The sequence below is a fragment of the Argopecten irradians genome, chromosome 2 (assembly GCF_041381155.1).
Source record: "Argopecten irradians isolate NY chromosome 2, Ai_NY, whole genome shotgun sequence".
Classification (NCBI taxonomy): Eukaryota; Metazoa; Mollusca; class Bivalvia; order Pectinida; family Pectinidae; genus Argopecten; species Argopecten irradians.
The window spans coordinates 55,291,167-55,315,331 of record NC_091135.1 but is presented as its reverse complement, the minus strand read 5'-3'; the positions used below and the strand labels follow the sequence as shown (position 1 = coordinate 55,315,331).

At 37.8% G+C, this 24,165-nt stretch overlaps 1 protein-coding gene across 5 annotated transcripts in view; it reads left to right on the top strand.

The window, feature by feature from the left end:
• Positions 1 to 24,165, top strand: part of LOC138315995 (protein MTSS 2-like) — a 59,284-nt gene that overhangs the window by 23,600 nt on the left and 11,519 nt on the right. For 3 of the 5 annotated variants that reach the window (XM_069257454.1, XM_069257456.1, XM_069257451.1), the window contains exons 5-12: positions 1,225 to 1,316; positions 2,049 to 2,129; positions 2,304 to 2,461; positions 3,361 to 3,516; positions 5,133 to 5,276; positions 11,207 to 11,332; positions 19,989 to 20,394; positions 20,704 to 20,831. In XM_069257454.1, the coding sequence (XP_069113555.1) occupies positions 1,225 to 1,316; positions 2,049 to 2,129; positions 2,304 to 2,461; positions 3,361 to 3,516; positions 5,133 to 5,276; positions 11,207 to 11,332; positions 19,989 to 20,394; positions 20,704 to 20,831 (1,291 nt within the window). The remainder of the gene's footprint in view (positions 1 to 1,224; positions 1,317 to 2,048; positions 2,130 to 2,303; positions 2,462 to 3,360; positions 3,517 to 5,132; positions 5,277 to 11,206; positions 11,333 to 19,988; positions 20,395 to 20,703; positions 20,832 to 24,165) is intronic. The other 2 variants (XM_069257453.1, XM_069257455.1) reach the window with 2 other exon arrangements.

Sequence of the window (24,165 nt, the reverse complement as noted above, 5' to 3'; positions counted from 1 at the left end):
ACCCATTATGCAATGGTAGCATCCTTATAGGGTGGGGATTCCAAATTGTGTAAATGATGAGGCTGACCCCCCGGGGGCCCTGAGGGGCGGGGTCAAATGGGTCAATTTGGCTATTTCCATATAAACGACTTCTTCTCTGAAACTAAGCATGGTATTGCGCTCATAATGCAATGGTTACATCCTTATAGTGTGGGGATTCAAAATTGTGCAAATGATAGGGCTGACCCCCCGGGGGCCTGAGGGGCGGGGTCAAAAGGGTACATTTTGGCTATTTCCATATAAATGACTTCTTCTCTGCAACTAAGCATGGTATAGCACCCATAATGCAATGGTAGCATCCTTGTAGGCTGGGGATTCCAAATTGAGCAAATGATAGGGCTGACCCCCGGGGGCCTGAGGGGCGGGGTCAAAAGTGGTCAATTTCCATATAAATGACTTTTTCTCTGCAACTTAACATGGGATTGCGCTCATAATGCAATGGTTACATCCTTATAGGGTTTGGATTCAAAATTTTGCAAATGATGGGGCTGACTCCCCGGGGGCCTGAAGGGTGGGGTCAAAAGGGTTCAATTTGGCTATTTCCATATAAACGACTTCTTCTCTGCAACTAAGAATGGAAGAGCACTTATAATGCAATGGTAGCATCCTAATAGGGTTGGGATTTGAAATTGTACAAATGATAGGGCTGACCCCCGGGGCCTTAAACGGCAATAGATGCTAGGTCAAAAAGGTCAATTAGGCTACTATTTTGTATTCAAAATTAAACTTTGGGAGTCAATTTTGCTGATTTTTCTAATTATCAGAGTCTTGTGATAATTACTAACAAGAAAACAGGTGAGCAATACAGGCCCTCTGGGCCTCTTGTGTTGGTTCTCCATCATGCAATGATCAATCTCAGGTTCCACTGATCCCACTATATACATGTAGTGTGAACTCTCCATTCAGGGTCATCCATTATAGTTCTTTAAATTAATTCAGAGAGAGAAGACAATAAATAATCCTTTATTCACCCCTTCATAATGTCTTTGATTTAGAAGAAGCTTATGACTTAATTTGAAAAGTTAGATGACATGCTCTATTGGAGATAAATTCTATTTCAGCATTATGATTAAAATGTTTCAATTGTTGATATGATACATGTTTTAATATGTTAATCTCAAAGGTTGTAATGTTTTGTTTAGATATTAGATATATGTGCTTTATGGCCTTTGAACTTTTTGACAGATCAATCATTGATAACTTAGTGAACCCTCTACAAGAAAAAGGAGAAGACTGGAAGAAAACAGTATCACAATTAGATAAAGAACATGCAAAAGGTAAGTGTCAGACAAGAAAGTTGAAAAGTTTCAGAGGTAATGAGGTGAAATATTAAGGTCCATAGGTCAGGGACATGAAAGTGTAAGGTCCAAAGGTTGTATACTTCTTTGGTTGGTTTCGTTGGTTTCTGTCTGAATTTGATGTACATATGTAGATTGCTTTTGAGAAATCTGAGGCAGGATTGACAACATTTGTAAAGGCATTAAAACATAATCAGAGAAATAAAACTGAAACAAACTTACAAAAGACAATGAAAAACTAAAGAAGGAGTAGTCTCCCTTGGTGTAATCCTTTCATTGTTTGTATGATTTATGTGTGAAAGAAAAGTTACAATGTGTCTTAATACTGCTAACTATTTCATGTGCAAGTAGAAACCATGAAAATAATACTCTGAAAATGTGCTAGGCATAATTCTAGAAACCATGAAAATAATACCCTGAAAATGTGCTAGGCATATAATTGCAGTAGAACCTTATCACTAAACAAAATTAAATATCGTAGTCACAGAAACGTAAAAAAAAAAAAATTAGATATAGTCACAGGAAAGTAGTTACACATGAAAACATGAAATTACGGTAAGTTGCCGAGAAAATGAGTTGTTTCATAGTGAAGTGACACATTTGAAAAATTCAATTAAAATTACAGATTTACCATGATTTTGTTGATATTCAAGTTGATCAATTCTGTTAATTGAAGTTGGTATAACTGAAATAATTGATTTTGTTACCTAGAATACAAGCGTGCCAGGCAGGAGATAAAGAAAGCAGCATCAGACACCATGAGACTACAGAAAAAGGCCAAGAAGACTACAGGTAAATCTTCTCATCAAATCTTTTTCACAAAATGAAATTTTGGATCATAGCTGACATATTAACTTATTTAAAATTGTACTATTAAAGGTAACTTGACTTTATCAGAAGTTCCAGATTTGACTTTCTATAAGGTACAGTGTTGAACTTTGTTGTACCGTTAATGTATGTTTCCAGGGAAGAGTGATATGCAAATGAAGTTAGACAGTGCTATGCAGGATGTCAATGATAAATATCTACTATTGGAGGAGACGGAGAAGAATGCAGTACGGACAGCTCTCATCGAGGAACGGGGACGCTTCTGTCTCTTCATAAGCTGTCTCCGGCCTTTTGTGGTAAGACGAACGAGAAATAAATTGTCAACTTTTTATGAACTGTGTCAATCTAATTTTGGTTAAAGATGCTCCATCGCCAACAGAGCATTAATGATATTCATCATTCGAACAATAATTTGTGTTTAATCGTGTATATATATGCCTAATTAACACAAAAAATAATATAAAATAATTTATTTCGCCTTTGGTGCATGCGCAATCAGTACTTCATTTCATATAGAATATAGTACCACGGAATTTTTTCGGGATACAATTAATTTTTTTCATATTTTTAACTTGAAGTAAAATTAGAAGCTCAAACTTTTCAATGGTGGTAATGGTGTAAAGTAAGTAACTTTTGTAGCAGAAGAAAAATACTAAATCATCTGCTTCTGTTTTTGATAGTGAAAAAAATACCATTTGTCAGCAGTGGAGCATCTTTAAGCAAAAGTGAAATAATCAAATCAGTGTTCCTATCAAAACCTGAATTTCATTTTATCAGGAACTTGTTGGGTAACCTTCCCATGTCCGATAGCTATTTGTAGGTTACCACTTTGGGACACAAACGTGACTAACTTTAGGTGATCGGGTGGTGTAGAGGTTAAGCCGCTCGCCTTTCATCTAGTCGGCCGGGGTTCAATCCCCCGCACGGACGTGAAAAGGTTAGGGGTCATCTGCCGATCACGTGGGTTTTCTCTGGGCACTCCAGTTTCCTCCCACACTAAGACCCCTCGCACGCTTACATCCGGGCCATCAAGAGTGATTTGCATAAGTTGTATAACTTGTTTCATAATCGATGTAAAAGAAATAAAGTTTATATTTTAACTTGAGATGTTCCTGTAATTGTGTTGTATGTAATAGATGAAACAATCCAGCTTAGACCACATAGTATGTATTATTGTAATTTCACCTGTGTACAGGAACACGAGATAGGATTGCTGACAGAGATCACTCATCTACAGGAGATCATGGATAGCCTGTGTTACGGAGCCAGTGAGCCAGACAAACTACCAACAGCTAGTGAACAATGCATCAATGATATCAAAGGCCAGGATTCATCCACATGGAATTTCCAGGTATGATGTCCCCCTCCACTCACCCAAGATTTCCAGAGCCCAGTTTCACGAATATTTCTTAACTTTAAGGAATCTCCTAACTTAAAATTCCACGTAGGAAAGCATTCTAGAAGTTATGGAAAAAAAATCTAAAAAGTGAAGGAGTCTTCCTTAAAATTTGTAATGCTTTCCTATATAGAATTTGAAGTTAAGAAATTTCTTAAATTTAAGGATGTTCATAAAACTAGGCCCAGGTATGAAGTCACTCTCTCCCCCCTCTGCTCACTCTATCTTTCCCGCCTGATTTTTAGTTTTAGAAAAGTTAGCTACATTTCACCTGAAAATTAGTTGATATTGTCTCCTTCAATCTTCAGATAATGTGCATACTATATCGCAAACATTTGCTGTTACTTGATTAAAAATCTTAATTCTTGTTTCTGTCACTACAACATTGTAAAGCTTAAAAGCTGACAATGAGTCAAGTTAAAAACATGCATTTGAAATTAAAAAAAAGATATATTAACGAATTTTTTTTTCTTCAAAAATTGTTTCTGAGACATCCCCTAGTTATGACAGTGTGGTATCTAGGGAAGTGGCAGCCATTTTTCTGTTGCTCTGCTTGGTAACCTTTACTGGCCAACCCCCTATATAAAGCACGGGATTCGACACACGTGTATCATTCTAAACATGTCTTGTCTGAGGTACATAATGTACACATGCCCCGATATTGCAAATAACAATGTCAAATTGAAAATAAACACTGGCACTCACCTGACAATATTTCATTGAAGTAATAGATGAATGTGTTGTCAGCTATATCCCAAAATATGTCCAATACGAACTAATAAAACACTTCAATATACACTAAGTTTTACACGTACATGTACAACGACACGTGTGTGTCCTTGATAGTTGTCGCTCGTTCGGGTCAGGTACGTAGCTACGTGTATATGGTCAGTTGAGTGCATCGGGTACGATGATATACGTGGAGATATGTGGACGGATTATTGTTTGGATTTCTATTCACTTGCGTTGGAATTTTATTTTGAGAAACATCTAAATGACAACTTAGAGGAGTTGACATATTTTCTTGCTAAAAAAAAGTCCCATATAGTTTTACAGGTGAGGGTTTTGTTTACCTATTTGTAGGTGATATAACCTGTGGACTGCTAGGTGTATAGGTACATGAATGAGCGCACGTGTGTCTAGTCACACGCTTTATATAGGGGTCGGTGAGTCGTCGGAATGTAAAACAAAAATGGCTGTCCTCAACCGGGGAATGTCTCATAAACGATTCTTGAAAAACGAGTATACTTATTTTTAAAAAAAAATCATTTTAATAATTTCAACTTGCATTGTCAGCTTTAACATAAAGATCTTTCATTGCACTATTAAAACATGTACACTAGATCGGTCATTATAGAAAGACCTAGGGGGCTTCGTTAGACCTTCATGAATAGTGTACATAATGTAGTGTAATGAAAGATTTGACTGAAGATGAGGTAACCTTTACATTTATGTAAATGTAATAAATTGTCTTATTATTGTAAAAGATCATTTGGAAGATTGACAGGTATATTGATTTTCATTGATTTTTGTTAGAAAGTCAATAATTTGAGGTTTGTATTGTTTTGCAGCAACAGTCCCCACCCAGCTCTCCCAGTTCTCTAGGCTCCAGGAAATCCAGTATGTGCAGCATCAACAGTATCAATAGTTCATCTAGTGGCTCCCTCAAGTCACATTCTCCTAGTCACCTAACCAGGAACCGCAACTCTGTACAGGTAAATATATAACAGAAACTGTGATTCTTCAGAGAATGATCCATCGGTACAGGTAAAATGGTAGTCAGGAACCATACATAAAAGTTAGGAACCCTCAAGAACCATAACTCTGTAAAGGTTGGTAACCACTTGGGAACCATAACTCTGTAAAGGTTGGTAACCACTTGGGAACCATAACTCTGTAAAGGTTGGTAACCACTTGGGAACCATAACTCTGTAAAGGTTGGTAACCACTTGGGAACCATAACTCTGTAAAGGTTGGTAACCACTTGGGAACCATAACTCTGTAAAGGTTGGTAACCACTTGGGAACCATAACTCTGTAAAGGTTGGTAACCACTTGGGAACCATAACTCTGTAAAGGTTGGTAACCACTTGGGAACCATAACTCTGTAAAGGTTGGTAACCACTTGGGAACCATAACTCTGTAAAGGTTGGTAACCACTTGGGAACCATAACTCTGTAAAGGTTGGTAACCACTTGGGAACCATAACTCTGTAAAGGTTGGTAACCACTTGGGAACCATAACTCTGTAAAGGTTGGTAACCACTTGGGAACCATAACTCTGTAAAGGTTGGTAACCACTTGGGAACCATAACATATCTGTAAAGGTTGGTAACCACTTGGGAACCATAACTCTGTAAAGGTTGGTAACCACTTGGGAACCATAACTCTTAAAGGTAACCATTGGGAACTATCTGTAAAGGTTGGTAACCACTTGGGAACCATAACTCTGAAAGAGTTTTTGGTGGCCAGTCAGGAACCATAGCTATGTAAAGGTTGGTATCCATAAGGAATTGTAACATAAAATGTTTGTAGATATAAATGATGATGGCTTTAAATTTGTATAGGTCAGTAGTTGTCAATATCAATATGTTTGTGAATAGCAGGTTATCCTAAGGAACCATAACTGTTCATTTCTCTCCCACAAAAAAAGTTTTTTACCTGATAGTCTATCTTCTAGTTGTTAGTTCCTGCATGATGTCTGCAGTTTAGCTATGTAAGGTACAATTAAACCTGTTTGAGAAACCACCAAAAATGATTATAGTTTATAAAAAACCTTTATGTCTGGTGATACAAAGCTTTATAATTACTCTAAACTTTCATGTGCAGTTTATTTTTCCAAATTTCATGATCAAAGTTAATCATGGAAGTTGATCTCAAATAAATATCTACCTATGTTATATTGAAAGGTATTTCCATTCAGTTTATTGTGTCGCCTGCAACACAAGTGACACTTAGGTATCACTATGTCGGTGTCGTTGCTGTCCGGGAAAAGGTTTTCATGCGATAACTTAAGTATTTATTGTCTGATTTCAACCAAATTGGGTATATTGCTTTATATCAATGTGATCTCGGATGAGATTGATAATGGTCAAAATCTGTCAATATTTGCAAGAGTTATGGGACTTTAAAATCGTCAAAACAGATAAATCCATGGTTTCCGCTTAATAACTTAAGTTTTATTGTCTGATTTCAACATTTAAAAAAAAAATTGGTTGATTTCTTTGTATCAATGAGATCCTAGATCATCAATATTTGCAAGAGTTACAGGACTTTATAACTTCACCTCTAATTATTAAAAATATTTTCAACTGTAAATAGATATATTTTGTGATGCTGTGCAGGCGACGCATCCACTTCAGTGGAATTCTTGTAAATTTGTTATCTTTTATTTTGAATCTTGCCTGAGTTGTTTTAATATCAAAATCTTGAAAAGTGGCTGAGAAAGAAGATTATTTTACAATATAAGGTTATCATTTGTTTATCAGTGATGGCTCCTCAATACAGGTTTGATTCTGTGAGAGGATCTTGTTCATACTATTTCCGTTATTATTTCTAGTATTTTTTAGCATGTTTGCATTTCATTACACAGAAAAAGCATTTTGTAATGATAAAGTGATATGACAGATTGTCTTCTGTGTTAGGTCCTACATTGAACATATGACTAGGAATTTAACCAGGTCTATGACAGAATAGGTTAATGCATTAAATACTAATAGCAGTCACAATTAATAATAAACCATGATATTCAAAATTGTTTTTTCTCATCCTGTAATTTCCATCGAGATAAACTATCTTTCATGGTAATTTTGGTGATCTATACATTTTTCTTAGAATTTTACCTCCACAGTTCATTTCCAGTTTTTAGGTCACCTGAGACGAAGTCCCAAGTGACCTATTCTAATTGCCTTTTGTCCGTCGTCGTGCGTCGTATGTCCATAAATAATTTACATTTTCGACTTCTTCTCCAAAACTGCTGAAGCAATTTCAATGAAGATTTGCACAAACCTTCTAAGGCATAAGGCCAATCAAAATTGTGAATAATATGGTCCCCACCCCCCAGGGGGGAGGAGCCAAAAGGGGTAAAATTGAGTATAATTACAAAAATCTTCTTCTCTACACACAGATGTGGTAGAATAAAAAAATTTGAATTATATGACCCTGGGGTCTCTAGTTTCCCCCTGGGGAGGGGGTTAAGTTTACTTTAGTTTATATTGGGAAAACACATTTTTGCGCATTATTTGGTCATTTGTAATAGCAAAATGAGTCAAATGTTGTCAGAATTATGAGTATGAAATGGCCATTTAATCCTATTAACAAATTTTCTATGACTGACCCCCAGGGGCCTTAGGGGCGGGGTCAAAAGGGGTCAAATAGGCTAAAACTTCAAAAATCTTCTTCTGAAATTCTGGAAATGGTAGAATCAAATACTTTTCATAAATAGAAAGGTCTTAAGGTCCTTTACAAAAAATTGTGAATTATATGACCCTGGAGTCTCACGTTTCCCCCTGGGGAGGGGGTCAAATTTACTATAGTTTATATAGGGAAAACACATTTATGAGCATTTTTTGCTCAATTTTCATTGGAAATGAGTCAACCTTGGTTAGAATTATTTGCCTGAAATAGCATTTTAACATCATATCCATATTGGTCCAGGCCGACCCTTGGGGGCAGAGGGGCGGGGCCAAAAAAGGTCAAATAGGCTAAAACTTTAAAAATATTCTTCTAAAATTCTGGAAATGGTATAATCAAATACACTTTATAGATGAAAAGGTCTTAAAGTTTGTTTATAAAAATTGTAAATTATATGACCCTGGGGTCTCCTGTTTCCCCTTGGGGAGGGGGTCAAGTTTACTATAGTTTATATAGGAAAAACACATTAATGAACATTTTTTGCTCAATTTTCATAGGAAATGAGTCAAACTTGGTTAGAATTATTAGCCTGAGATAGCATTTTAATATCATATCCACATAGGTCATGGTCGACCCCCTGGGGGCAGAGGGGCGGGGCTAAAAAAGGGTCAAATAGGCTAAAACTTCAAAAATCTTCTTCTGAAATTCTGGAAATGGTATAATCAAATACACTTTATAGATGAAAAGGTCTTAAAGTTTGTTTATAAAAATTGTAAATTATATGACCCTGGGGTCTCCTGTTTCCCCTTGGGGAGGGGGTCAAGTTTACTATAGTTTATATAGGAAAAACACATTAATGAACATTTTTTGCTCAATTTTCATAGGAAATGAGTCAAACTTGGTTAGAATTATTAGCCTGAGATAGCATTTTAATATCATATCCACATAGGTCCTGGCCGACCCCCTGGGGGCAGAGGGGCGGGGCTAAAAAAGGGTCAAATAGGCTAAAACTTCAAAAATCTTCTAAAATTCTGGATATAGTAGAATCAAATAATTATAGATGCAAAGGTCTTAAGGTGTCTTATAAAAATTGTGAATTATATGACCTTGGGGTCTCACGTTACCCCCTGGGGAGAGGTCAAGTTTACTTTAGTTTATATAGGAAAAACATATTTGTGAACATTATTTGCCCAATTTTCGTAGGAAATTAGTCAAACTTGATTAGAATTATTAGCCTAATATATAGCATTTTAACATCCATATCTGTCCTCGATCCCCTGGGGGACCAGAGGGGCAGGACCAAACAGGGTCAAAATGATTAAAATTTCAAAAAATACCTCTAAGTTCACAGGTTTGATGGAAGCAAATACTCTTTATAGTCTAAAAAGTCAAATTTATAAATCACTGACCAACTTCAAGGACCAGCTTATAGTGTTTATATGTCTTTAATTTGTTCCATTATATGTTCTAACTCAGGTGACTGTTAAGGCCCATGGGCCTCTTGTTTCTGTTGCTAATCTCAGTGTTCTATCAGCAATCCAAGATGGCCACAAAAGCTCTTGATTGGCCTAAATTTTACCACATTATTAAACCTTGATATTGGAATTAAATCTTGAATGACAGGCAGGAATTGTGAAAGTGTCTGATTTACATGTAAAATGACTTTCCAATGTAATTATCTAGAAAAACTGAACATTCACATAGGTTTTGTTTGTGATTTTACCTTGGTTATCTAAGTATTGATTTTTTTGCTCTAAAATCTCATACATTTTGTAATCATGTGATATATTTTGGGTGTGTAAAAATAGCTTTCTTATAGCTTTCATATCATGTGTAATCTTTTCATAGAAAAAAACTATGCCTAGAGCAATAGCTGAAAATTTGCCTTCAAAGTGCTTTTTGACTTATGATTCTAACATTTTGTCATGCGTGATTAAAAATGATGCTAATTAATTTGTCACACATGACTAATCAACATGCACTTTCATTGCACCTTAACAATCATAACAAATTGTAGATCTGGGAATGAAATATTTTTGATGAATGTAGATTCCACGAGATTTGTACCCCTTTACAAACTTTATTTATGTTATCACATTACCATACCTGTATTGACATTTATTTTGCTATTACCAGGAGGAAGTAATGAAGTTGCACTAAACAGACATGCAGCTGCCCTCAACACACACACAGCTTCTCTCAAAATGCATACTTCTACCCTCAACACACATGTAGCTGTCCTCAACACACATGCAGTTACCAGCAACACACATGCAGCTACTCTCAACACACATGCTGCTACCATCAAAACACATGCTGCTACCCTCAACACACATGCTGCTACCCTCAACACGTTCAGCTGCTCTCAAGACACATGCAGCTACCCTCAACACACATGCAGTTACCATCAACACACATGCAGCTACCCTCAACATGCAGCAGCTACCCTCAACACACATGCTGCTACCCTCACCACACATACTGATACCCTCAACACACATGCTGCCACCCTCAACACACATATTGATACCCTCAACACACATGCAGATGCTCTCAACACACATACAGCTGCTCTCAACACATATGCAGCTACCCTCAACACAGATGCAGCCACACATACTGCCACAATCAACACACATGTAGACACCCTCAACACACATGCAGCCTCTGAACACACATGCATCTACCTTCAGCACACATGCAGTTACACTGAAAACACACACATATAAATACATATATATATATTTGTTCTGAACACAGGTGTTGCTACATTCGCACATGAAGTGTACTGGGTAGGTCTTAAAGAAAAAAGTAAATGTGGTACAATGTTAAGCTCTAAACAAATCAAACAGAATATCATGTTAATCCTATCTTTACATTTTTTTATTGTTCAGACACGATTTAATGTAAGACTGAGGTAGCCATTTATATCTCATGCATATATCTCTTAGTGACTTAAGCTTTCTTACTTTGTATGCATGGAAAAAGGCCTGGCAAGTGGTCATCTTGGATTTCAATTTTTGGTTTTCTTCTGAAATGTTTTAATATGATTTCTTCAGTTCTGTATGGAAGATTTTCCTTTTTCATTTGATTCTTCGGATAGCCTATTATTAATGAAACAAAAATGAATAAATATAAGAAAGAAATAGAGTTAAACAGAAAATAAAAACCAAACAAACTCCAAAAAATAGAAATAATAATTACCCACCCTGACAGATCATGTGAGCTTTGCATGTAGTATACTATATGTTTGTAATCAGAACTGTCATACATGCATGTCTCCATTTCGTCCAGCAGCACCCCCAAGTAGGTGGGGTAGTACGCCTAACTAGTGTGTCATCACAGGACTCCGGCTTCACATCTCAAGACACATTGTTCCTGCGACCGACTACCCCAAACTCACTCAGTATCCGACAGAAGGTAGGCCTCCCAGGCTGTAGGGAGTGGGCACCACATAGCATGCCAGTCCCTGTGTTCAGCTGATGACCAAACCCTAGGTCCAGTAGCATGCTAGTACCTATGTCTGATACCTCAATGTCACCTTGTAGATGGACAGTCCTAGTAAATAAATCATTTAAATAACAACCCTGAATTTATATACCTTGTAGCATGTTAGTCCCTTCACCTAACACACTAAGCACCTCATAGCTTGTTTATCATTAAACCTAACACTGCCGGGCACCAGATAACTTCTTACTCTCTTTAACTTACACTTATGGCACAACAGATGTTACTATCTGTTATTAAAACCTACATGTATAGGGCACCACATAATATGTGACTGTAACTAACACCTGTAGGGCACCACATAGTATGTAACTGTAACTAACACCTGTAGGGCACCACATAGTATGTAACTGTAACTAACACCTGTAGGGCACCACATAGTATGTAACTGTAACTAACACCTGTAGGGCACCACATAGTATGTAACTGTAACTAACACCTGTAGGGCACCACATAGTATGTAACTGTAACTAACACCTGTAGGGCACCACTAGTATGTAACTACCTGTGGCAACTAGTACTGTAACTAACACCTGTAGGGCACCACATAGTATGTAACTGTAAACTAACACCTGTAGGGCACCACATAGTATGTAACTGTAACTAACACCTGTAGGGCACCACATAGTATGTAACTGTAACTAACACCTGTAGGGCACCACATAGTATGTAACTGTAACTAACACCTGTAGGGCACCACATAGTATGTAACTGTAACTAACACCTGTAGGGCACCACATAGTATGTAACTGTAACTAACACCTGTAGGGCACCACATAGTATGTGACTGTAACTAACACCTGTAGGGCACCACATAGTATGTAACTGTATGTAACTAACACCTGTAGGGCACCACATAGTATGTGACTGTAACTAACACCTGTAGGGCACCACATAGTATGTGACTGTAACTAACACCTGTAGGGCACCACATAGTATGTGACTGTAACTAACACCTGTAGGGCACCACATAGTATGTGACTGTAACTAACACCTGTAGGGCACCACATAGTATGTAACTGTAACTAACACCTGTAGGGCACCACATAGTATGTAACTGTAACTAACACCTGTAGGGCACCACATAGTATGTAACTGTATGTAACTAACACCTGTAGGGCACCACATAGTATGTGACTGTAACTAACACCTGTAGGGCACCACATAGTATGTAACTGTAACTAACACCTGTAGGGCACCACATAGTATGTAACAGTAACTAACACCTGTAGGGCACCACATAGTATGTAACTGTAACTAACACCTGTAGGGCACCACATAGTATGTAACTGTAACTAACACCTGTAGGGCACCACATAGTATGTAACTGTAACTAACACCTGTAGGGCACCACATAGTATGTAACTGTAACTAACACCTGTAGGGCACCACATAGTATGTAACTGTAACTAACACCTGTAGGGCACCACATAGTATGTAACTGTAACTAACACCTGTAGGGCACCACATAGTATGTAACTAACACCTGTAGGGCACCACATAGTATGTAACTGTAACTAACACCTGTAGGGCACCACATAGTATGTAACTGTATGTAACTAACACCTGTAGGGCACCACATAGTATGTAACTGTAACTAACACCTGTAGGGCACCACATAGTATGTAACTGTAACTAACACCTGTAGGGCACCACATAGTATGTGACTGTAACTAACACCTGTAGGGCACCACATAGTATGTAACTGTAACTAACACCTGTAGGGCACCACATAGTATGTAACTGTAACTAACACCTGTAGGGCACCACATAGTATGTAACTGTAACTAACACCTGTAGGGCACCACATAGTATGTAACTGTAACTAACACCTGTAGGGCACCACATAGTATGTAACTGTAACTAACACCTGTAGGGCACCACATAGTATGTAACTGTAACTAACACCTGTAGGGCACCACATAGTATGTAACTGTAACTAACACCTGTAGGGCACCACATAGTATGTAACTGTAACTAACACCTGTAGGGCACCACATAGTATGTAACTGTAACTAACACCTGTAGGGCACCACATATATGTAACTGTAACTAACACCTGTAGGGCACCACATAGTATGTAACTGTAACTAACACCTGTAGGGCACCACATAGTATGTACTGTAACTAACACCTGTAGGGCACCACATAGTATGTAACTGTAACTAACACCTGTAGGGCACCACATAGAGTAATGTAACTAACTAACACTGTAGGGCACCACATAGTATGTAACTGTAACTAACACCTGTAGGGCACCACATAGTATGTAACTGTAACTAACACCTGTAGGGCACCACATAGTATGTAACTGTAACTAACACCTGTAGGGCACCACATAGTAAATAACTGTAACTAACACCTGTAGGGCACCACATAGTAATAACTGTAACTAACACCTGTAGGGCACCACATAGTATGTAACTGTAACTAACACCTGTAGGGCACCACATAGTATGTAACTGTAACTAACACCTGTAGGGCACCACATAGTATGTAACTGTAACTAACACCTGTAGGGCACCACATAGTATGTAACTGTAACTAACACCTGTAGGGCACCACATAGTATGTAACTGTAACTAACACCTGTAGGGCACCACATAGTATGTAACTGTAACTAACACCTGTAGGGCACCACATAGTATGTAACTGTAACTAACACCTGTAGGGCACCACATATAGTATGTAACTGTAACTAACACCTGTAGGGCACCACATAGTATGTAACTGTAACTAACACCTGTAGGGCACCACATAGTATGTAACTGTAACTAACACCTGTAGGGCACCACATAGTATGTGACTGTAACTAACACCTGTAGGGCACCACATAGTATGTAACTGTAACTAACACCTGTAGGGCACCACATAGTATGTAACTGTAACTAACACCTGTAGGGCACCACATAGTATGTAACTGTAACTAACACCTGTAGGGCACCACATAGTATGTAACTGTAACTAACACCTGTAGGGCACCACATAGTATGTAACTGTAACTAACACCTGTAGGGCACCACATAGTATGTAACTGTAACTAACACCTGTAGGGCACCACATAGTATGTAACTGTAACTAACACCTGTAGGGCACCACATAGTATGTAACTGTAACTAACACCTGTAGGGCACCACATAGTATGTAACTGTAACTAACACCTGTAGGGCACCACATAGTATGTAACTGTAACTAACACCTGTAGGGCACCACATAGTATGTAACTGTAACTAACACCTGTAGGGCACCACATAGTATGTAACTGTAACTAACACCTGTAGGGCACCACATAGTATGTAACTGTAACTAACACCTGTAGGGCACCACATAGTATGTAACTGTAACTAACACCTGTAGGGCACCACATAGTATGTAACTGTAACTAACACCTGTAGGGCACCACATAGTATGTAACTGTAACTAACTAACACCTGTAGGGCACCACATAGTATGTAACTGTAACTAACACCTGTAGGGCACCACATAGTATGTAACTGTAACTAACACCTGTAGGGCACCACATAGTATGTAACTGTAACTAACACCTGTAGGGCACCACATAGTATGTAACTGTAACTAACACCTGTAGGGCACCACATAGTATGTAACTGTAACTAACACCTGTAGGGCACCACATAGTATGTAACTGTAACTAACACCTGTAGGGCACCACATAGTATGTAACTGTAACTAACACCTGTAGGGCACCACATAGTATGTAACTGTAACTAACACCTGTAGGGCACCACATAGTATGTAACTGTAACTAACACCTGTAGGGCACCACATAGTATGTAACTGTAACTAACACCTGTAGGGCACCACATAGTATGTAACTGTAACTAACACCTGTAGGGCACCACATAGTATGTAACTGTAACTAACACCTGTAGGGCACCACATAGTATATGTAACTGTAACTAACACCTGTAGGGCACCACATAGTATGTAACTGTAACTAACACCTGTAGGGCACCACATAGTATGTAACTGTAACTAACACCTGTAGGGCACCACATAGTATGTAACTGTAACTAACACCTGTAGGGCACCACATAGTATGTAACTGTAACTAACACCTGTAGGGCACCACATAGTATGTAACTGTAACTAACACCTGTAGGGCACCACATAGTATGTAACTGTAACTAACACCTGTAGGGCACCACATAGTATGTAACTGTAACTAACACCTGTAGGGCACCACATAGTATGTAACTGTAACTAACACCTGTAGGGCACCACATAGTATGTAACTGTAAACTAACACCTGTAGGGCACCACATAGTATGTAACTGTAACTAACACCTGTAGGGCACCACATATTATGTAATTGTAACTGTAACTAACACCTGTAGGGCACCACATAGTATGTAACTGTAACTAACACCTGTAGGGCACCAAATAGTAATGTAACTGTAACTAACACCCTGTAGGGCACCACATAGTATGTAACTGTAACTAACACCTGTAGGGCACCACATAGTATGTAACGTAACTAACACCTGTAGGGCACCACATAGTATGTAACTGTAACTAACACTCTGTAGGGCACCACATAGTATGTAACTGTAACTAACACCTGTAGGGCACCACATAGTATGTAACTGTAACTAACACCTGTAGGGCACCACATAGTATGTACTGTAACTAACACCTGTAGGGCACCACATAGTATGTAACTGTAACTAACACCTGTAGGGCACCACATAGTATGTAACTGTAACTAACACCTGTAGGGCACCACATAGTATGTAACTGTAACTAACACCTGTAGGGCACCACATAGTATGTAACTGTAACTAACACCTGTAGGGCACCACATAGTATGTGACTGTAACTAACACCTGTAGGGCACCACATAGTATGTAACTGTAACTAACACCTGTAGGGCACCACATAGTATGTAACTGTAAACTAACACCTGTAGGCACCACATAGTATGTGACTGTAACTAACACCTGTAGGGCACCACATAGTATGTAACTGTAACTAACACCTGTAGGGCACCACATAGTATGTAACTGTAACTAACACCTGTAGGGCACCACATAGTATGTAACTGTAACTAACACCTGTAGGGCACCACATAGTATGTAACTGTAACTAACACCTGTAGGGCACCACATAGTATGTAACTGTAACTAACACCTGTAGGGCACCACATAGTATGTGAACTGTAACTAACACCTGTAGGGCACCACATAGTATGTAACTGTAACTAACACCTGTAGGGCACCACATAGTATGTAACTGTAAACTAACACCTGTAGGGCACCACATAGTATGTAACTGTAACTAACACCTGTAGGGCACCACATAGTATGTAACTGTAACTAACACCTGTAGGGCACCACATAGTATGTAACTGTAACTAACACCTGTAGGGCACCACATAGTATGTAACTGTAACTAACACCTGTAGGGCACCACATAGTATGTAACTGTAACTAACACCTGTAGGGCACCACATAGTATGTAACTGTAACTAACACCTGTAGGGCACCCCATAGTATGTAACTGTAACTAACACCTGTAGGGCACCACATAGTATGTAACTGTAACTAACACCTGTAGGGCACCACATAGTATGTAACTGTAACTAACACCTGTAGGGCACCACATAGTATGTAACTGTAACTAACACCTGTAGGGCACCACATAGTATGTAACTGTAACTAACACCTGTAGGGCACCACATAGTATGTAACTGTAACTAACACCTGTAGGGCACCACATAGTATGTAACTGTAACTAACACCTGTAGGGCACCACATAGTATGTAACTGTAACTAACACCTGTAGGGCACCACATAGTATGTAACTGTAACTAACACCTGTAGGGCACCACATAGTATGTAACTGTATGTAACTGTAACTAACACCTGTAGGGCACCACATAGTATGTAACTGTAACTAACACCTGTAGGGCACCACATAGTATGTAACTGTAACTAACACCTGTAGGGCACCACATAGTATGTAACTGTAACTAACACCTGTAGGGCACCACATAGTATGTAACTGTAACTAACACCTGTAGGGCACCACATAGTATGTAACTGTAACTAACACCTGTAGGGCACCACATAGTATGTAACTGTAACTAACACCTGTAGGGCACCACATAGTATGTGACTGTAACTAACACCTGTAGGGCACCACATAGTATGTAACTGTAACTAACACCTGTAGGGCACCACATAGTATGTAACTGTAACTAACACCTGTAGGGCACCACATAGTATGTAACTGTATGTAACTAACACCTGTAGGGCACCACATAGTATGTAACTGTAACTAACACCTGTAGGGCATCACATAGTATGTAACTGTAACTAACACCTGTAGGGCACCACATAGTATGTAACTGTAACTAACACCTGTAGGGCACCACATAGTATGTAACTGTAACTAACACCTGTAGGGCACCACATAGTATGTAACTGTAACTAACACCTGTAGGGCACCACATAGTATGTAACTGTAACTAACACCTGTAACACATAGTATGTAACTGTAACTAACACCTGTAGGGCACCACATAGTATGTAACTGTAACTAACACCTGTAGGGCACCACATATTATGTAACTGTATGTAACTGTAACTAACACCTGTAGGGCACCACATAGTATGTAACTGTAACTAACACCTGTAGGGCACCACATAGTATGTAACTGTAACTAACACCTGTAGGGCACCACATAGTATGTAACTGTAACTAACACCTGTAGGGCACCAAATATTATGTAATTGTATGTAACTAACACCTGTAGGGCACCACATAGTATGTAACTGTAACTAACACCTGTAGGGCACCACATAGTATGTAACTGTAACTAACACCTGTAGGGCACCACATAGTATGTAACTGTAACTAACACCTGTAGGGCACCACATAGTATGTAACTGTAACTAACACCTGTAGGGCACCACATAGTATGTAACTGCAACTAACACCTGTAGGGCACCACATAGTATGTTCCTTTCTAACTAAAACATAGGGCACCACTTGCCATCAGTTATTGATACCAGTAAGGCACCACATAGCCTATTGAACTTTGTAACTAATACAAGCATATGCATCCTCCTTGCATTTTAATGTAACACCCTGTAAGCACTTTATAGCATAAGATAATCTTTAGTTCCATTATTAATACTTGATAAATATTACATCTGTGTTTGCCAGTATTAAACATCACTTTTTACCCATTGACTGTTTCCATTTCCCACTCCATGCTTATCTGACACCCCAGGGCTTTATTCATTGTCTGCCAACTTCATCATTATACTTATGAATACAGATATTTTCATTTTCTTGTATACATACTAAAATTTGACTAAACCATCATATCATTCATGGCAAAGTAAGAAATATTGATTAAGATCTTCAGAAAGAAGAGAAAAAGTTCTTCCTAGGTTTGACTTGATCTTTAGTCAGAAATTGATATTAAAGACGAATATTTCCCAGTAATAGGGATACTTACAATAAGCAGTATCTGTATATGTATATACGTTTTGGAAGGGGAGCAACCATCATTTATTAAACTTTCCATATATTTTAAGTATATTCCTTTAATCAGTCAAAAATTTTGTGTAATGAATACTAATATACTCGACTTTATCTAAGCACAAAAATGAGGTGTGGAGAGAAGTTCAGGAAATGAATAAAAATATAAAGTTTCACACATAGGTTGCTTGTACTTTTTGAATATTAATTGTTCGCTATACAATGAATCACACTATAGGGTACACTTCCGATCCTTTATCTCTGTAAGCTAGTTCACATAAGTACACTGCAGCCACGCAATGATCGCACATTTTCTGTTGAGCGGGTAGCCTACCAGAGATCATATATTTTTATTGACATGTAAACATATTTGTTTATGTTGATTCAATATTCTTAAATGCAAAAATAGAAAATATGAAATATTTTGTGAATAATTGTCGCTCCCTTTCCATTACCGGTATATATCAGTACATCGGTACAGTACATACCAATTATTGTAAGTATCCCTTATTCTAGGCTGTTCACATTTTATCAAGCAATCAAATCTAAGCATTTTATTTTCTTATTTAATTTATTACTAGCTCCATGGATGCTTATGTCACATTTCCCATGTTTTTTTTCTCTCAACTTTCTTTGTTGTACCCTTCCTGCATTCTATATTTTTCTATATAAAAAACATTTGAGTTGACATATGTGTTGTAATCTAATGAAGTTCTCATTAATTCCTCACCCATAGCTGGATCATCACAACATACAATACTAAAAGTATACAGTATATCCAAGATTTGTTTTTTTAACAACTAAGAACTTAATTCAAGGACACTTGTATGTCAAGTAAGGTATATTAAAGAAGTTGGCTTTGATGGTGATTATTTTCCAGTTATATGCTGTTATGAATGCTGTATTTAAGGGAACAGAGATATTTAGCAAATGCATGCAAACATGGTAGTGATACATGTCATGTGAATTACCACAAAACACCTAACGGCTGTCTCCATGGCTGTTTGTTATAAGTCTTCAGATTAATTTTGGATATTCTTGTTTCCTTTTATTAAAGGATGTGGATAGTCGTAGTGTAGGAGCAGAAACACCAGAGGCGTCAACGCCGTCAGACAATACTCCATCAGCGAGCTCCACCTGGACAACATGGCCAAACCCTCCCAATCCTGAAGGAAAGTCGGAGGCCCAGCGTCCTCACACCATATCTTCAGCCTATGAGAAATCTCAGAAACGCCCGGCATTGTCATCCAAATTATTCGAGCCAATGTTACCGGAAGGAGAAGACCAGCCATCAGAGCCCCCAGTTATAAGACATGAGAGGTCAAACAGTACATCCTCTAATTCTTCCAATCCCTATGCTCGTCCCCAGTCAGCTACAATAAACAAACTTCAGCCCATGCTGCCCCCGCTGGCCCCGAAACCAAAATCTCGCGCTGTAGCTCCCCCAAAGGTCCCTGTTGCAGGTAAGAATTGGTAAAGAATAAACGTTGATAAAAAGTAATTTAAATCTGCTTTTAGTCAACCTTGCTAAAATGATCTGTCATTTGAAATTTTGTATATATATTATATGTAAACTTCTAATTACCAAAACTGAGATGAATCTTTTACTCATGTTGTAATCAAGTTTGAATAAACTTATTATTATCATTATTGTTAAATGATCTGTTGCCTTAAGGAGCTGACTAAAACTGCTTTTATTCAATTTTGATGCTGTTGAAAGAAAAAATAAAAAAGGTACTTACAGCTAACCATGTTATTTATGTATTACGAAGGAGAACCCCAGGCACTGTATGTGAACCTGACTGATTTAGCGTCGGATGCAGAGCAGCAGAAGGACCAGGGTACAGATAGTGACATGACCCCCACAGAACGGAGTCCCCCTTCTACCATGCACCAGCAGGTAAAACGGCTGCTTTATGCTACAGTATAACTGTGTGTGTCAAGACAGTGTGTGACACAACTGTGTGTGACACGACAAGTGGCATGTGTGTACCACAAATAGGGTCAGTGTCAGGGGTAGTTATAACCACAAGGCCCTCATACATAGAGAAGAGGAGATTTACAGAGTTATATATCATTCCGCTACTGTTTATATCTCAACCTGAAATGGAGGAAGACATATATCATTCTCTATGACAATCCGTTCCTTCGAATCCCTTACAAATCTAATAACCTAACATTGTTAACTCAAACTTGTGTTACATGGTCATGCAGCATCATTAATTCAAAGTAGTGTAAACGATTGTTTTATTTTAGCGCTTTTCATACTGCCTTTAAACGCTAATTCTTGTACAATGCTAATTTTGTAAAAGGTTATTTCCAGTATTGAATTACCAAATTTCGTCCGTTTATATCAGTGGTAATGAATTGTAATTTACATTTTTTACGCATTTGAGCTAAAATGTGACTGCACTAGAATAAGTACGTTTACAGAATTTTTTCACTAAATATGCAAGTAAGCCAAACTTGAATACTCGGATAGCTTTTACCATTGTACTACTGACTTCTAGAAGTTTTACTGTAGATAGCCTGACAGGAACAGTTTTGGTTTCAGTTCAAACTCTTTGTTCAATCTGAATTTATATATGTAGGGTAGGTATCCATTTTTTGTTAGTTTTATGATAGCCTTCATCATGTAGTTAATCATTGTCTTTCCAAGTTTAACTACAGAAATTATGTAGAATGAGTTCTTGATGTTAAAGAGCAGCTGTAAATGTTATAACATTGCAGAAAAAACTATTTAATACTTCATAGATTGGTTAGATATTTTACCAGCATGTTTGGCAAGCTAAATCTACTTGTGTGTTAAGTTTGATCCAGTATTTTACCCTTCTCTTGGGACAATAGATCCAGTATTTTACCCATCTGTTGTGACAATAGATCCAGTATTTTACCAATCTGTTGTGACAATAGATCCAGTATTTTACCCATCTGTTGTGACAATAGATCCAGTATTTTACCCATCTGTTGTGACAATAGATCCAGTATTTTACCCATCTGTTGTGACAATAGATCCAGTATTTTACCAATATGTTGTGACAATAGATCCAGTATTTTACCCATCTGTTGGGACAATAGATCCAGTATTTTACCCATCTGTTGTGACAATAGATCCAGTATTTTACCCATCTCTTGGGACAATAGATCCAGTATTTTACCAATATGTTGTGACAATAGATCCAGTATTTTACCCATCTGTTGGGACAATAGATCCAGTATTTTACCCATCTGTTGTGACAATAGATCCAGTATTTTACCAATCTGTTGGGACAATAGATCCAGTATTTTACCAATCTGTTGGGACAATAGATCCAGTATTTTACCCATCTGTTGGGACAATAGATCCAGTATTATCTGTTGGGACAATAGATCCAGTATTTTACCAATCTGTTGTGACAATAGATCCAGTATTTTACCATCTGTTGGGACAATAGATCCAGTATTTTACCATCTGTTGGGACAATAGATCCAGTATTTTACCAATCTGTTGGGACAATAGATCCAGTATTTTACCAATCTGTTGGGACAATAGATCCAGTATTTTACCAATCTGTTGGGACAATAGATCCAGTATTTTTACCCATCTGTTGGGACAATAGATCCAGTATTATCTGTTGGGACAATAGATCCAGTATTTTACCAATCTGTTGTGACAATAGATCCAGTATTTTACCATCTGTTGGGACAATAGATCCAGTATTTTACCATCTGTTGGGACAATAGATCCAGTATTTTACCATTATGTTTATTATTTTACCAGCTTGTTAGGCAGTCTTATCCAGACATGTTAACCCTACCGATTCTGGCGGAAGTCTACCGCTTTTGAGACTGATAATCCGCCTACCGCTTTAATATCCAAATATTCCGATTTCTGCAAAACATCGTCTTCAATTTTTTTCTTCCGATTTCTGAATTTTTTTATAGTCGGTTGGGGCTGCCATGGTGGCTTCAAAATGCATACCAGACTGAGTAGGGGAACTGGTTTCATAATTAAGTAAACAAAGGAGGTGTGAACACTCCCTGACCAACACCCACTGGTGCTAATTAGCAGCCTGGGGCTAGTTCCACCTTGGCTTGGTGTCCGAGTGTAACAATGTGTATTACGTAGGCCTACCGTAAGGAAACAATCATCTGGCCTTTCAATAAATTTTGTGCTTAAAACTAGTTAGCATCATTTCAAAAACAAAAACTACTTATAATGAAATGATTTACTCACGTTTTTAATGTAAAATAGGCATACAGTGTCTGCTGAAAGTCATAAACTTTGCAATCGTAATGGCCGCCATTTTGGAATGGGGTGATTCTAATAAAGGAGCCGGAAAAAAAAAAAAAAAAGTGAAAAAAAACCAAGCAAATAGCCAAAATGTATAATAAAAAAAATGTGATAAATAGCATTGAAATAGAAGTATACAATGTATTTATTGGCATTTTTCATCTTCTAAATGTAATGTAAGCCTTAATTAACATTTAAAAAATACAAAATGAGCCACCAATGCAAGGCCTATGGTGATAGATAAAGTTAAATTATAATTTAACAAAATATGTTTTTGTAATTATTTTGCATATTATTGATATTTATATATCTCTGACGCGTCGCGAAAAATGCCGCTATAATGCTACCGCTTTTGATTCAAAAATCTACCTCTTTTTGCTCACCAAAGGTTAACATGTCTGGTCTTATCTCTAGGTTTTGGGCTGGCTATTTCTACCCCTGTTTTACTGACATGCTTTATCACTTCTGCCCGTGGATGTTCAGCACTGTGACATGACCATTATTGTATTGAGGAGAAACTAATAAAGCATGTTGACTGTGAATGTATCTGCATGCTAAAGAGCCGTCAAGGCTGAAGCAATTTAAGTCCTGCTAAAGAGCCGTCAAGGCTGAAGTGATTTAAGCCATGCTAGGCAAAAACCTTCTAAAAACCATCATCTGCAAGACTTTGGCGATTAAAGGTGCTTTAGGCAAAGAATGATGAACAAGCTTCAGACTGTAGTTATCTGTCTACTTTACATATACATTTTGCTTTAATTTACATGGCAACAGAAATCTGTTTATAACAAGAATGCATCGTCTGTTACAACTGTAATACAATAATAGCATTTTAATGGGGTTGGTATAGTGACTACCATTTCTTTGGTCCTTTTAACTGATTAGAGACTTTCCTAATTCTAGATGGCCTAATTATTAATCCACTGTGTCACTGGTAATTGTCATAGCCCTGTCCTCTTATCAA